At 45.9% G+C, this 16,719-nt stretch overlaps 1 protein-coding gene across 1 annotated transcript in view; it reads left to right on the forward strand.

The window, feature by feature from the left end:
- Positions 1 to 15,209, forward strand: part of LOC125691301 (solute carrier family 23 member 1-like) — a 55,894-nt gene extending 40,685 nt beyond the window's left edge. The window contains exons 5-13 of the mRNA XM_048940538.1: positions 3,073 to 3,232; positions 4,152 to 4,333; positions 6,882 to 7,002; positions 7,356 to 7,512; positions 7,704 to 7,957; positions 10,899 to 11,063; positions 11,753 to 11,861; positions 12,164 to 12,259; positions 13,644 to 15,209. Of these exons, the coding sequence (XP_048796495.1) occupies positions 3,073 to 3,232; positions 4,152 to 4,333; positions 6,882 to 7,002; positions 7,356 to 7,512; positions 7,704 to 7,957; positions 10,899 to 11,063; positions 11,753 to 11,861; positions 12,164 to 12,259; positions 13,644 to 13,912 (1,513 nt within the window). The 3' untranslated portion in view covers positions 13,913 to 15,209. The remainder of the gene's footprint in view (positions 1 to 3,072; positions 3,233 to 4,151; positions 4,334 to 6,881; positions 7,003 to 7,355; positions 7,513 to 7,703; positions 7,958 to 10,898; positions 11,064 to 11,752; positions 11,862 to 12,163; positions 12,260 to 13,643) is intronic.
- The last annotated feature ends 1,510 nt before the right edge of the window (positions 15,210 to 16,719 follow it).

Genomic DNA, 16,719 nt, shown 5'->3' on the forward strand with positions numbered 1-16,719 from the left:
TTTTTTTTTCCTCTGTTATGGCAGGAACAGAATAACACAGAACCTCAGAATTGCAAGGGTTGGAATGGACATCTGGAGCTCATCCAGTCCAACTACCCCTGCTAAAGAGGGTTCCCTACAGTAAATCACATGGGCAGGCATCCAGGGGGGGTCTTGTGCATATCTAGAGAAGGAGACTCCACAGCCTATCTGGGCAACCTGTTCCATTGCTCTTTCACTCTCCAAGTAAAAAAATTTTTCCTCATATTTGTATGGAACTTCCTAAGTTCTAGTATGTGCCCATTGCTCCTTGTTCTGCTGCTGCACACCACTAAAAACACCAGGCTCCATCCACTTGACTCCTGCCCAGTAGATATTTATAAGCATTGATAAGCATTGACAAGAACTGGTGTTTCTTGCTTCAAAAGCAAAAATCACACATTGATTGACTTTCAAATCTGAATAACCTGGTTAAAACTCTTCTACTGGCAAATCACAATACTTTTTACACCTCCTGGGCATTTTCCTAGTGTAACTTTTCCATCATTGTCTGTAATTAGGAATGGTGGTAGACAAACCCCTCCCTGGAGGTAACTCCATTGATGCAGGATTAATGGAGAAAGGGGCCTGGAGGTAGCCTGCAATGCATGCCAGGCCACTATGGCCACCAAAGAGAGGCAACTTGGTTCTTCTGAGTTCAATTAAATTCAGCCTAGGGCACACAGCTATGGTGTGGGCTGTTTGGGTGATTCAGATCCCCCAGATCCTCTCAGGCTGCCCCCAAAAGGACTTGGTGATAAAAGTGTGGCAGAGAATGACACATTAATGTCTCATTAATGTCTCTTGTGGCTCAGTAACTGAATGAGGAACAGCAGATCAAATTAAGCAGTGAGGAGCTGATCCTATAGGATAAGCTTAAGTGGCATTTTCTGCACTAAGGATGCAATTGCCTTATTGCTGGCCCCAATTATAAGGCATGAGGACATTCCCTGTCAGAAAGCTGGACTCAGCCTGGAGCAGAGCTGAAGGAAGTGATGGCAAGCAAACCTAGCCCAGGGAAACAGAAGCAGATCTCTTTTTCTCTTTTTATTGCTTTCTCAAAGCCTTCAGTAGATGATAATCACGAGTCACCAGCAAGTCTTTGGGGAAAACAATAAATATGAGGCTGATGGGATGTTTTTTTCCTGGAAAACATCAGTGCTACGTCCAACGCCCCGAGGAGCCCTCAGCTAGGTGCTCTGCACAGTTCATGATGTCTGTATTTTAGAAAGACTGATTCAGAGGAAGAGAGGTGAGAGGAGGGATAGTGATAATGTGTTTATGTGGTATGGTAATGGGAGGCAGCTCATCTTGTGGAGGTAATGTAAGCGAAATTGGCTGTTCTAGGCCAAGTGGTGGATGAGTGGGTCTGGCTGCAGTCTGCAATTAGTCTGAGAGAGCAGAGATGGGATTAGGCAGGGAAAAAGCACTTCAGCTAAAATACAGTGCTGGCACATGAACAAAGAGGTGGGAACTGGCAGTAGAAATGGGGAGGTTCCTTCCAAGAGTGAGTACAATCTGGGAGCAGCCCTCCAGAAGCAGTAAATGGTGGAAAACCTCAACCCACTGTAACCTGCAGCTCAGTCATGTGACAGAGCATGAAAAAGGAATGATGGGTCCCAGATGGTCATTAGAGACTATCCAAGAAGCTCCTGAGGACATACAGGTAAGTGACCTCATTTGCCATTGTGGTGATACTTAGGCATCATGCAGTGATGATCAGAGCATAACATCTTCTCTAAATCTTGTAAATATTGCCAGAAAAAAACAAACAACCCATGATCCCCATATGCTTCACATCAACACTCCTGCTTGATGTTAAGCCAATACCAGCTGGGAAACCAGCTCAGGACCAGCACACCAGGAGCTATCAAGCTGTTGTTAATTCAACAGTGGTGGCACTAAGTCTTCTATGTTCCTTCCCTTCCTTCCTTTCTTTTTGCCTTTTTTGCCCAGCAGAATCCTTTGAAGGCTACAACATGTTTGGATGAGTATATTAAATAAGTGACTCCACGGATGACTGATGTTCAAATATAACTTGCTGGCTAGTTCTAACAGTGCTTCGGTTGTACGTGGCATGAGTAATTGCAGTGATATAAATACTTGTTGTAAGTGATGGAGATGTGGTGCCGTAGCAGCTTTGCCATCCTTCATTTTCCTGTGCTTTCTGATGAACAGTGGAAATGCTTCAGCTTCAGGGAAACTGCAGAAGCATTCACATGGATCACTGCCCTGCTGCTTTTCTAAGCAGGTGCCACTGGGGTTTTTGGCGCAAGGAGAGGTTGCTTTGGGAGCTGCTCCTGGGGAGATTTCTGAGCAGATAAAGCCAAAGCACTTTGGAGGCTTCCCCTAGCTTTTTCAGAGCTTGTTGCTGTGTCCATGTAGGTTTCCTTTCCAGTGTCAGTGGAGAAGGAGCAGAGGAATTAGCTCTAAAAAAACCTGATCTCCTAAGATATAAATCACAATTTCCAGCTCCTAGTCTGAAGATGGTTATGGCATGGAGGATAGCCAGTATGTGATTGTGTTTATAAGCAGGTTGTGAAGAAAAGTGAGGCAGATCAAGGGGACAGAGGAAAGAAATGGATATTGGTGAGATTTGGGCACAGGTCAGTGCTAAACTTTTCTTCAGTCTCAGCATCTTTCTTCCTTTCCCTTCTCTCCTCCTCCAGCTTTTTCTTTTGGCTGCCTTTTTACCATATGTGGCTCTATGACCCAGTCACAACTTAGAAGGACACATATATCCTTAAACCAGAATAGCAGTCTGACTCCATACTGAACGTAACTCTCTCTGTTGTGGTCATTGCTCTTTGAGTACTACTGGCAACAATTCCCAAGTGTTGTCAGTGATGGTGACCTGCCAGAACAGACCAAAAAACAATGCCAGAGACCACGACCAGACTGTGGTGGGTTTTTGTTTGTTTGTTTGTGGGCTGATTGTTTGTTTTGTTTTGTTTGTTTGTTTTGTTTGTAATTTATTTTGCTTTCCTTCCTCTCACCTAAATGGAGCTGTGATTCTAGCATTCTCGTCAGCTTTTCCCTCCGTTCTCCTTCTAGACTGCCTATTATTCAAGGAGGAACTTTTTCCTTCTTGACCCCCACCCTGGCTATGCTGTCTCTCCCCAAGTGGAAGTGCCCTGCCTGGACAGAGAATGCCACGCTGGTGAATGCTTCTTCACCTGAGTTCATTGAAGTCTGGCAGACACGGATGCGAGAGGTACATCACATCTTCAGTGGCACCTGTTCTGTATCAGGGCTGTTTGCTTTCAGGAAAGCACCTTATCTTCCATCTCCAATGGCCCTTAGCCTCTGCCCAGTTACAGCTTCCTGGGCACCTAAGCTCTGGTGCTGTGCTACCATTGAACAGGAGACAAAGAATCCTTGGCTGATTACAGCCCCCACAAAGTCTCCATTGGGCGAAACAGACCTGTTATCCATAGCCCTGTGTTCCTCATGCCTTTGGAGCCAGCATGAGGGAAAATGCTCAGTACTGCAGGTTTATCACCAAATCTGCAAAGACAGCAGCTTCACCCCTGAGCCTCCTGGCTGGAAGTGATGAGAACAGCTAATGGCATTTCAGGACACAGTCACTGGCTACTTAAACAGTGATTGTCAAACACAGAAAAGTTCAGAGTGATGACCATGTCCCCAGAGGTAAACTGATACTCAGGAAAAAACAGAAGCTGTCATGACATCCTGTCCTACCAGTGTGGTGAAACACCCCAAGTGCTTCCCAGGTGGGAGGTGAGTGGAGGCCATGGCTCAATTCCCATTTTCAGTGCAAGAGCTTTTCCCCTGCATTTTGGGGGAGCAGAAAGATTGGGTGCAGGGAAGCTGATGTGTGCTTGGGTGTCACAGATGGCAGGCACAAGGGAATGAAACAAGCCCTGGTAAACGACTAAATCCCCCAGCCAAGGTGGGAATTGGTATGCTGGTACTTTGGTGGTCCTTCCCCCCAAGTAATGCTCAGCAGAGCCCTGCTGCAGTCAGTGGCAGGCCTCCATACCTGTCCATCTTTGGAGGTGTGCCTGGCTCTCACACTGGCTTGATACTGACTTCCTCAAGAAAAATGTTAAGAAAAAAACTTAATAGTTAGAGGTCCGTTCACTGTCTGATCTCTTCCTCCGTTTTTCCAGGTGCAAGGAGCTATCATTGTGGCTTCTTGCTTTCAAATCTTTGTTGGATTTTCTGGCCTTGTTGGATTTCTGATGAGATTCATTGGCCCTCTGACAATAGCCCCCACCATCACCTTGGTTGCTCTGCCTCTCTTCGACTCAGCTGGGGATAAAGCTGGACAGCACTGGGGCATAGCATTCATGTAAGTATCTCTTCCCTGGAACTCAAGATTTATTTGTGGAGTGCTAACACGCAGAAGGCTTGTGCAAGACACCAGCATGACACAGTTACCTCTCGAGAAGCTTTTAGCCCTCAGCTACACCAGCAACAAATCAAATACAAAAGTGAATTTTAAAAATACTGATTTTGTGAAAACTCATAGTTCTGAGCTCAGTAGAGAAACAAGTCTTCCCTATGTGTCATTGCTGAGGGCAATTTCTGTTATAGTTGTTTATGCACACTATCCTACACATCCATTATTTAAGTTAAAAAGGCATTTCTAAAATAACAAAGTTAAGCACTCAGAGTTCTGTATTCCTCAAATTATAATAGCTGCTGCTTCGTGTCTTGTTTTCAAGCCATGAGGAGGAATTGTTTTCTCCCCAGAGGGCCTGGGGGAGCTCTGGAAATGTGTACATTGTGTGCATGTGCCTTTGCAGCACTGAGAGCATTCTTACAGGGAAATTTGTGTGTGTGCCTCTGTGTATGAGTGTACAAGTGTTCCTGGTGGCAGAATTTCTTTGATATTTTTAGAATCATAGAATGGTTTGGGTTGAAAGGGATCTTTAAGATCATCTAGTTCCAACCCCCTGCCATAGGCAGGGACACCTCCCTTTAGACCAGGTTGCTCAAAGCCCCACCTTGCCTGGCCTTGAATGCTTCCAGGGAGGGGGCATCCACAGCCTCACTGGGCAACCTGTTTCAGTGCATCACCACCCTCATAGTAAAGAATTTCTTCCTAATATCTTCTCTAAAGCTAAATTTAAATCTGATTTCAGAATTTAAATCTAATTTAAATTTAAATTTCAGAAACAGTCTCAAAAAATAGAACTACCACTGCACAGTTCCCTTGCAGATAAGCAGTTTCAGATCCACAGTGCAGGTTTAAGATTGGGATAGCATACAACAGCAGCAGGTTGTTTTCCTCTATGACTTCCAACAGTTTGCTAGTGCTTTCAGTGTTGTCTTTGGAAACTCAAAGGTCCAGAGGTCAGCCTTGAATGCAGCCTTGGAAGGCAGTGTGCTGTCATGGGGATATTATCAGGACCCAGGTAGGCCTTCTGCTTCCAGCTCCACTTCTCCTGTCACTGCTAGTTCTGTTCTGCCTGCCAACACCTGCACTCCCAGGCTCCAAATGCCACATTTCTCCTCCACCTGCAGTTCTCCACCCAGTTGATCTCTTCCACAAGCACTCCATAAGATCCCAAACCCTGCTTGTCCCCCTGCTCCTCAATTTCCCCTTCACCCTTGTTTCTCCCACTACATCTGTGGTTTGTCCTGTTCTCTAGCTCTAATGATTTGTCCCAGCCCTTTTGCTTGGCCGATCTGAATTCTCTTTTCAAAATCTATTTCCTCATCAGGACTGTCTCGTTCTTCCACTTCCCCTCTCCAGCCCCTAGCTCCTAACCTCTGTTTCTCTCCTGACCACTTTGCCCAGCAGTGCTGCTCCATTACCAGGGTTTTCCTGCCTGTGTCCAGCCCCTGCCTGCAACCCTGGCTATCCTTTCTGTTCTTCTCTTTTCTACCTGTGCTAATCCCCATCCCAGGGAGAGACAGGTGATGGAGAAGGTAGAAGACATGGGTCCTGTGATCTAAGCCCTGCTGTCCAGCCCTACCACATCCCAGAGCCTCCATAATGGGTGAATCCCAATGTTGCCTTGAGAAACTGGTTTGGTGTGTGCTCACTTGCTCCTTGGTAATGGTACATACTGCAGTTCATCACTTAACAATATTCCAGAAAAAAAAAAAAAAAAAGCTCAAAATCTTTATGGCCTGCACATGCTAAAATCAGAGATGTTTATGCTCAATACTTGGGACCTGAGATGAATGATCATTGCCACAGATTTATCATACTTGAGCAGAGTTTTGTGAGAAAGAGCAATATGCCTCTCCCCAACAAACAAATTCTACTAAATCTCACATAGGCAGAACTTACTACTGCTCAAGGCAAAATGACCTTCTCGACTATGTCTATTTCTTGAACATCACTCTTTGAAATAGGTTTAGGATATATTTCTCCAGAAATATTTGGCCTGGGGCAGATGTTTTCCATGGAAATTTTCATTCTAAATGGAAAAAAGTTAGGCAAAATTTCAGCAGCAGATGAAAATAGCATCTATTAATGGAATGTGTCAGGCAACCTGAATAATAAGCAGTGACACCTACCCAAGATAGATGAGTGTTCTGCAGTGATTCATCAGGCTGCTGAGCTCCTTTGTTAATGCAAATGCACAAAATGTGCACTGATGCCATTGGTCTATGCTCTGTAGCTTTAGAAACCAAGAATGGAAGCTGGTTCCTCCTCAGACATTCTGCATCCAGTCATTCAGTGCCCTGAATAGCAATTGATAACCTCTGGCTGCATATTGCAGTGTGTCTGTGCAGCCCTGCGCTGCTGTTGGTAAGAGTGCAGTCCCACACAAGGGGTGGGAGAGGAGCTGCACCTCGTGGCCAGGCCTCCAGTTCACATGGGGACAGGTGGGCATCTGGGCAAACACTTTGTCTCATGGTCTGTTTTCCCCTCCTCCCAGGACTGTTTTTTTCATAGTTCTGTTCTCTCAGTACCTGAAGAATGTCCCTGTGCCACTGCCATCATATCAGAGAGGCAAGAAGTGCCACTTCTCCCCCATCTACATCTTCCAGATCTTCCCGGTATGTTAGTGCTCCTGGTGATCTGGGCAGCATGGCAGAGGGACCAGCTTCACCCAGTCCAGGCTATCTGGGCTGTTTCCACTCACTTCAAGTGGACTTAGCACTTCCCAACCCAGGCTACACTGCAAGGGGCAGTGGGGAGAATGGGAGAAGAGACCCATGGTGTCTGTTTGTGGGGCAGAAAGGAGGGCTACCAGGATACTTGCTGTCACTCTCCCTCCATCCCATGTGCATGCTCACGTGTGCACAGGGAAAAGGTTGGGTAGGAGAAGGCCTTGTCCCAGACCTGTCTGTCATTGCTGGAGATGTGGCTCTGCTGTAACCAGATTGTCACTGCCGAATGTGATGGGCAGGTGCTGCTGGGGCTGTCCCTGAGCTGGCTGCTCTGCTATGTGTTGACGGTGACTGACGTCCTCCCCACGGACCCCACTGCTTACGGCCACCTGGCACGGACAGACACCCGCGGGGACGTCTTATCTCAGGCTCCCTGGTTTCGGCTCCCTTACCCAGGTACTGCGACAAAGCTGCACAACCCTTTCCCCTATCCCTTGCTGCTTTACCCTGCCCACCTCACAGCCACCACAGGGAAGCAAAGTGCCAAAAATCAGGCAAACACGCACAAGCACCCTGCTGTTCTTCCCTCTCAGTAGATTTTGGGGTAAATGTGCCCCACTGACCTGAATCAAGCTCTTTATTTGCAGGACAGTGGGGAACGCCAACAGTCAGCTTGGCTGGGATATTTGGCATCCTTGCTGGGGTGATCTCCTCCATGCTGGAGTCCATGGGGGATTACTATGCCTGTGCCCGCCTGTCTGGTGCCCCACCACCACCGAAGCATGCTATCAACCGTGGGATCGGTGTGGAAGGCATTGGCTGCCTCCTGGCTGGGGCCTGGGGAACAGGAAACGGCACCACGTCCTACAGTGAGAACGTGGGGGCCCTGGGCATCACCAAGGTGAGCTTCACACGGCAGGGTGACTGCAGTGCCCTGCCTTCCTGTGCATCTCCTGAGTGTGGTTACAAGTGCATTGTGTACATTGGTGTGGGAAGCTTCTTTAGCCCAACTCTGCATACGGGAGGAGTACAGGCTGTGGTTACTCATGGCTCCTGGCTTAGGCTCCTGTAGAGAGAATATGTTACACTGAGCTATTCTGGAAACTTCTTGAGGATTGAGTTTATCCGATACTATCCATCTATCTACCTATCTACCTGTCTATCCTCCTAAATAAATGGAAGGAGAGTAAAGGAGCCCTAATAGGGATTCAAGTTCCACAATTTTCGTAACCCAAGGATGGCAATAGTGTGAAAGGTAGACCATTTCTTTGAGATTATGAAATCTGATGGCAAATGTCCATGTTTTTACCTCTCTTTAAAGTTGTGTGAATTCCCTGAGTATCTTATTGCTCTTATGAGGGTAAGAAATTTCCAAAGAGAGATAAACTTGACAATCAGATCATAGATTTTTCATTAAGCTTTATCTCTAGGGGATGAGTACATCCAGCAGCCAACTTGAAAAATATTTCTAAATCATTGTCACATAAGCTGTTAGTCTACCTAAAAGCAGATGTTGACTTACAGCTCCTGAACAATAATATTAGTTACTTTGCTGGCTTTTATAAACCTCAAAATAACCATTTTTCACAGTGTTTGATGGAAGTGGTTGTATCTAACTGCATGAGGCTCAGTTTAGCCTGTCACCCTCAGCCTGTTCTCTCATGATGTAGTTTGCTGACATGACCATAATGCAGAAGTGCTCAAACCCATAATTGTCAGTTTATAGACGTGCCTTGTCCCCATGTACTCCAGGTCCTTGCACAGACATGCCATCTGTGCTGATTCAGGGGACAGTTCACTTAGATCCCACCTCTGCTCACCTTGTTCAGACTTCAGTGCCCAGAAGACAGTCTCATAGAATCACAGAATGGCTTGGGTTAGAAGGGACCTCAAGGATCTCCTAGTTCCAACCCCCCTGGAATGGGGAGGGCTGCCACCCACCAGCTCAGGCTGCCCAGGAACCCATTAAGCCTGGCCTTGAGCAACTCCAGAGATGGGGCATCCACAGCTTTCCAGGCAGCTGGGCCAGTGCCTCACCACCCCCAGAGTTAAGAATTTCTATCTCAGTCATTCTGACTGGGATAGTTGGGGTTGCTGTGATCACAAGGCAGATTTCTGTTTGCTTGTTTGTTTGTTTTTACATGGGAAACATGTTTTGATGATAAAGGGAAGTGCCAGGGACATGTTTCCTCTGCTTATACACAGGTCTCAGAAACTGCCAAGATCCAATGTCTTAAATGGCACCAGGCACCTATGTTTGAGATACTGGATCAAACCCAGTGTGCCAGCACTGGGCTCCCATTTCCAAGAAAAAGAGAATTTCAAAGAGGGATAAAGACTTTGGGAAACTGCAGCTTCTTCAGCTTTACGAGCAAAAACCAGTTTTCTTGTTTCCCTGACATATTTGAAACAAACTCTAAATTAGAAGCTTTAGAAGCAGATGCTCCCAGTTGTGGTATCAGTGGATTAGTTACTTTGCCTTTGAGGCCAGCTTCATTTATTGGATAATTTGACATATGACAATTTCAGCAAATTAAGAATCTGAAGCTTCATTCTAATCTTGGAACAAACAGATCTTGTGGCTTTTATTAAATTATTGCTTTGATGATAATGCTGTCCCAAGGTTTTAAGCCAAAGAATATAAAGTGCACCTGAAGGCAGTGCATGATTTTATTTTGAAACTCTCCACCAAATCTTACTCATTTCTTTCACAATCAAGTAAAACTTAGATTTCATAAAAATGTGCCTTTACAGTATTTTAAGTAATATTTACAAAGGGACAGTACCAGTTACTGGCAGTGTTTTGGCTGAAAGCATTTGCAAAAAAACCCTTGCAGAAAAAAAATGGCATTCTTCAGATACTTCAGTGAAAGGATTAAAATAATTAATTGAATTATAAATTGTTTGCAGAGGATTACAGAACTTCTCTGCCTAAGACACAAATGCTGTAAATCTTAGTGTGATTCTTTAAGCTGTCCAAGTTTTGGTGTGGCAAAGCGTATCTTGAATTGAAAGTCTAACAAATATGCTGCTTTTGTGTTTAATTTCTGTAATCTGTAAATGTCTCCTTCATCCCTTTGTTTGTCAGATACTCTTTTTCTTTCCTATTCACACACTCTAACAGCTCTGAATGAAGCTTGCTGCTTCATCCCATCATTGTTGTAGTGTGGGACTAAGAATGGCTCCCTGGCTCTTCCTGGGGAAGAACGAGAGAAAGGTGGGTTGACTGAAGCTGGTGTGTGATGGCAGGTAAGGGCAGAACAAGAGACTTCCCCAGTTCTCATTAACCTGGTGTTGGTTGTGTAAAGGATATAACAGATGCAAGAGCTCAGGATGGAAGCAGCCAGGCTGGCCAGCTCTGCTCTGCTACATCTTGGTCCATAGAGAGAGGATTGCTTGGTGCAGGACACCAAGCTGAAGGCCATTTTGAGGTGGAAACTAACCTCTGGTGGAAGTATTGTCCAGTGAATTATCTGGAAGTAGGGTGTGGGTATGCCACAACGTTCCTACACTACAGTGAAAGCAGAGCTGTATGTGGGGATTAGTGTGCTCTTAATGTGCTTTTCATTTCACAGTGAACTGTTAAGTCATGATAGCAATGGGGAAGAGGATAACAAAGCAAATAGGTGTGGATCTATGATTGTTCTCAGGGTGCTTATTACGATAAATATTTCCTAGTGCACAGCAGGGACTGTCCCTGCAGGGACTTTCCCCACAGTGTGAGCTTCCCATCTGAACCCAAAGGCTAGAACCAAACTTCCCTCCGAGTGCTTTGGTTGCAAGCCTTGCCTGACAGGTCTGCGCTCACTGGTGCATCACTGCCTGCTCTTCCTCCCACCCAGGTAGGGAGTCGCATGGTGATCATTGCTGGTGCCTGTGCCATGCTCCTGAGCGGCGTCTTTGGGAAAGCAGGGGCAATGCTTGCCAGCATACCCACTCCTGTCATCGGAGGCCTGTTCCTTGTGATGTTTGGCATTATCACTGCAGTGGGGATTTCCAATTTGCAGGTAACAGCTGTGTGAGCACCTTTTCATTCCCAGGGAAGGTTACTTTGGTTTCAAGCCAGATTCTCACCAGCCTGAGATAGACTTAAGCTGGGCTGCAGCAAATGTAAACATTTGTACTGGCAGTTCCTCGGGTGAAGATGAGAGCACTTATGCAGAGACAAAATCACAAAGAGAGGTTCCAGGTTGGGACAGGGCTTGCAGGCACTGGTTAATGCCCCAGCAGTTCCAGGGCTGCTCATCCCCATCTCACAATTTATCTGAAGGAAGCTGTTATAAGCAAGGGAGGAGTTTCTGTAGCTGCTCTCCTATGGGTGATTTTTCTCTATGTCCTATAGTTATGTGCATTTAGAGGAGGGCTCTTTGACTAGAGGTCTCAAACTGGGCAAGAGTCTCAGTAAAAGGTTTAATTTCCAGTTCCGCCAGTGGCTGTGGCTGAATCACACCTTTTCCTGGTGTCTAAGCTGGAGATCACAGAGTGCTTGGCCATCTGATTATCTGCCACATACAGTTTCTAGTGTATGCCATACATGTTTGAAATGATCTGCTAATTTTGGTTAAGCAGAACTTTGTTCTAACACCTGTCATTGGGTTTGTGTGTGTACATCTGAGCATGGCTCACTAATGAATTAATCCATGGATTTTGGTCATTCCAAGCTGTCAGTACTAACATACACCATTTCTCTGTGCAGTACACGGATATGAACTCCTCCAGAAACATCTTTATATTTGGATTCTCTGTGTTTGCTGGACTCACAGTTCCCAACTGGGCAAACAAAAATCATACGCTGCTAGAAACAGGTAAGAAGTGACAGCACATTTTAGAAGAGTTTTCTGTAGCATAGAACTTAAGCAAAGGCTGATCCAAAGCAACCTTTTTAAACACATTTTTTTCCAAACAAAATCCTGAAAGCTGTCCTCTGACTGTTGTCCGTTGCTTTCTGGGAGTGCTGCTCTTGTCCTCTGCTCCGGTGCCTCCCTTGCATTGCCAAATCTTAGGCTCTGTTTTGGGATTTGCAGGTCTTGCCTAAACAAGCATCTTGCAGCCTTTTGGCACTGAATACGTTGCTGGTTAAATATGTGTGTCTTTGTTTTTCCTCTAGAAATCATCCAGCTGGACCAGGTGATCCAGGTGCTTCTCACCACTGGCATGTTTGTGGGTGGGCTCTTGGGGTTTATCCTCGATAACACCATTCCAGGTAGGATTTTGCTGAAATGAGCTAAGCTACAAGTCTGTGTCTGCCCTGGGGTTTGTCCCTCGGTATTTTTTGTCCTCATTACCATTGCTCTATGGGTAAAAGCTGTAATAGCAACCATGAAATTCTATGTCACTGAACTCCTGGAGAGGAATGGGGAACAGGAGAGACATCAATGGAATAGCTGCTGCTTCCAAAACAGTAACTCATTAAAACAAAACAAAACAAAAAAACGTTTTTCAACAATCTAGCTTGAGGAAAAGTTAATTCAGTAAAAAATGTCTTTTATATAAAATGCTAGCCTAGGTCATGTTGTTGGTAGAAAGGAGAGAGAAAGGCAACTGCAGGAGGGAGGGCATGGTAAAAAATATCTCTTCTCTGCTTATAATGCAGGTTGGATATTAGGAGAAATTTCTCAGAAATAGAGGTGCAGTAGTGGCACAGGCTGCCCAGGGAGGTGGTGCAGTCGCCGTCCCTGGAGGTGTTCCAGAACCGTGTGGATGTGGCACTGAGGGACGTGGTCAGTGGGCATGGTGGGGACGGGCTGATGGTTGGGCTAGGTGATCTTAGAGGTCTTTTGCACCCTTAATGATTCTCTGATTCCTGATAGGCAATATTGTTGATGTGTGCCTGCTTATGAAAGCTGCTGAAATTGAAGTCGAATTGCTCCACATCAGTGGAAAGCAGCAGGAAGGGCTGATGACCAAAGATGTGATATAGGACCAGTGGCTGCCCCTCACAGCCATCAAAGACCCTCTGATTTTCATCAAGCCTAGGGAGGGATGGCCTAACAATAGGAGAGGAAGTTCTACAGAAAGAGAGCAGGAAGGGCACTCTGTTAAGCAGACTCTTTTATTATCTCAGACTTTTTGAAAAGCCAATATCCTTTTGGCTCATTAATTTTATTGTACCCTTGATCTTCAGCTCCTCCAGGCAGAATTTATGTGCTCACTCCCTTTCCCAAGAGGGACTCAGCCATTGCAACAATTACAGACATTTAGCAATTGCTAGCTAAAGTTAATTCTCTTACCTCATGATATTCGAGCAGTTAACACCCAGCTTTGCTTTTCTAGCACTTTACAATGCCTCTTGAATAGTTCTTCCATCCCCCATGGCTTCTGAAAACCTGTCTTAGTATCTTTGATTCCCATGAGAAGCAGTGGAGGAGACTGTAAGGCACTGCAGGAAGATGGGTACTGTCTAGCAGCACAGTTGCTAGTTTTTGTAAAGAGTTTTGAAGCTAGAAGGGTTTAAGTGCAGGGTATCTCTATGTTGTAGTGGATCTGCTGTGATTTGAGAGCCAAATGTGGAGCGCCCAAGGCAGTCATATGTGCAGAACACCCACTTGAGTGTTTGAAATACAGCAATTTCCTTTTTGCTTTCACAGGAACACAGGAGGAGCGGGGTCTCCTGGCATGGAAGCACAGCCACAAGGGAGAGGTGGACAACTCCCAGCTCATTTCCAAGGTCTATGATCTTCCATTTGGCATAGGCACAAAATACTGTGCTGTCTCTTGGTTTCGGTATCTCCCTGCTTGCCCCCAAAAACTACCTAGTGGCAAGAAAATGGATGAACTGAAGGCTGCTGGACAAGAAAGCAGTGTTAAAGCAAGCTTAGAAAGAGACTCTGAGATAGGTGCTGATACAAGGATGTAAGCACCAGGCCTGAAGATAAACTCTTCTCTCAAGCAGAGGTATGAAAAGCATGTCTGCAGCCCCCATCATTTGAACTGGAGCAAGAGAATGACAATGTCTTTCTTTTCTTAACTGTCTCCAGGCACTGGAGACCTTGAGGGAATCATTTTTCTTCTCCCTGCTCCTGCCTGCCCACCTCTAGGAAGGACGCAGTACTGCTTTGGGAAATGCCTAGGAAGGATGTTCAGTTTCCTTCCTTGCACTGAGCCTCGGGAACCCTGAGGAACAGTTGTTAGGCGGAAGCAGAACTCTTCCTTTCCCCTGTTCTGACTGCCCTTGGGGCCACAGGAGAAGGCATCTCTACCATGCTTATGCATCCTTTGGGCTGAGGTTTATCCCCTCCACCTTAATCATCTGTAATGGCAACATTCACCTCTCAGCTTGTGGTTTACACCTTTTCCTGGCCAAAGGAAAGAAGTGGGCACCTGTAGGCCATGACTCCTCTCTCTCCTGTGATGCTTTAAAGTCAAATGAATGATGTTGGAAAAGCAGCATCTAAGGTTAATGGGATGAATTGTCTTCTGAAGTTGCCTCTCCTTACCTACACTGCAGAGGGATCTACAGACTCCACTTAGGTTACTGATCTGTTAGAAACATCCAGCTTTACTGAAAGGAATTCAGCTGGGATGCTGGGAGCCAGCTTCCCCAGGGTACCAAATTGCACAGAGATGAAGGAATCTTTATCAGAGATGAAAGACAAAACTTCTGCTTGTAGTGTGACATACCTCTGCTACTGCTAAGTTCTGTGTGTCCCCACTGTCCTTGATTTGGCTTGGTGATTGTGTAGTGACAGCCACTTCTCTAGAAAACAGCTTGCAGACTCTTGCTGTTTTCTACTCTCAGCACAAACAGCCTTAACCTGTTAATAATGTGACTGCACGTGGTGCTGGCTGCTGCTGACATGTAATAATATTGCTATAGCATTAAGCTATAATTTCCTGCACTGAGATTTATACTTAAATATATTTTGGGAAAAATAAATAACACGTGCAACTGAATGATATTTCTTGGGTTGATTTCCATAGTGAGTGGCAGGTTGTATTCAAAGAATCACAGAGAATTCAGGTTGGAAAGGACCTCTGGAAGTCATGTGGGCCAACCCTTCCTCTCAGACCAGGCGGCACATGGCAGTGCCTAGTCGTACTATGGCTGGAAAGCCACAGCTGCTTTGGGCAACCAGTTCTGGTGTTTGACAACCTTTGTGGTGAGAAATAGCTTACCTCACCTCTAACTGGAATTTCCAGTGCATCAACTTGTGTCTGTTGCCTCAACACTGTTCCCCTCTCAGAAAAGCCTGTCCCAATCTTCTCTGTACTCTGAACTGTACAGCTGAAAGCTGTGATATGGTTTCTCCTTAACCCTTTTGGCTCAGCAAAATCTGTGTGGTTTCAATGAAAACCCTTCGTTCCTCATGCCTATAACAATATGGGTATGTCCCAGATTTAGTGGTAAGTTGCTTATTTTTACTGATAAGGGGCATATTTTGCCCCTTAACAAGGGGATGGATGTGGTGGAGTCACCATCCCTGGGGGTATTTGAGAAATGTGTGGATATGGCACTCAAGGACATGGTTTAGTGGTGGACTTGGTAGTACTAGGTGATGGCTAGAGTTGATCTTATGGATCTTTTCCTTAACTATGCCTGATTCCTGCCCAGTTGGGATTTTACAGAGGTCCTGGGCACCTCAGCTCTGACAGTGCCTTAATTCTCCACAATGTCGCTCAAACACCTTAAGCTCATTTACTGATAGCCTATATCCCCAAGGAGAACTAGCAGATAAGCCCTGGTCTTACACATCACTCTCAGACTTACTTGTGTCATAGCATATGTGAGAAAGCGTAAGTTAATCTGCATCACCCTGTCCCCATGTCCTGTCAGCCTGCTGCTGGCCAGATCCAGCATATGCTGCAGGAATGGTTTAATGGCAACAGGATGGCAGCTGATGAATGAGACACCATGACCACATCTTGCACTTCCACCCTGCTGCCATGTCTGCACCCTCCTCCCCCAGCTCCCTGGGGCACAGCATGAGTAGGGCCCGTCCTTTATTGCAGCACAGCAAAGCCCAGGCGGCACAGACTGCATGCTGTGTCTGGTGCTGCTGAGGCTCGAGGCATTTCTCAGAAGCTATTTCTGTCCCCATTTCAAGCTCAGGCTATTAACTGCCCTTTGAAATTTCTCCTTTGGTGTGTTTGTTATATGCCTGTTTGTTTTTTTAACTCAGAGGGACGTGTCTAAATTCTAAAATGAAGTAGGCGGGGTGAGGCTGCAGTATTACCACTCCCCGCTGGCTGCATACGGCCACTTGAGTTCTGGAAACAGCTTTAACTTTGCACCACAGGATGCAGCTTCTGTTTATTTGCTCCTTGATAAGTGAAAGATCAAGGGATCCTCAGGTGCAAAACGGAACACCTGAAGGCTTTTCTGGACTGCGTGGGAACAGCAAGCTGCCTGCCACCCGTGTAACCCTTTGCTCCTGTTTACTCCTCAAAGCGTGCTGAAGTCAGGCAGTGTGGGGTGATCCTGCTTGCAGCTTACAGAGGTGCACATAGTGAACTGCCAAAGTGCAGGCAGAAAGTCCTCCTGTTCTTTCTGGAGAGAGTTGGTGAGGGATACATGCTCGTACCTAGTGACACTGGCTCTGGACCAGCTCATTTTCATAGCTTTCTAACAAGATGTGAACTGGGCTTGGGTTGGAAGGGACTTCAACAATCATCCAGTTCTGACTCCCTTGCTGTGGGCAGGGCTGCCAACTGCTGGATCAGACT

Source organism: Lagopus muta, chromosome 1 (assembly GCF_023343835.1).
Source record: "Lagopus muta isolate bLagMut1 chromosome 1, bLagMut1 primary, whole genome shotgun sequence".
Classification (NCBI taxonomy): domain Eukaryota; kingdom Metazoa; phylum Chordata; class Aves; order Galliformes; family Phasianidae; genus Lagopus; species Lagopus muta.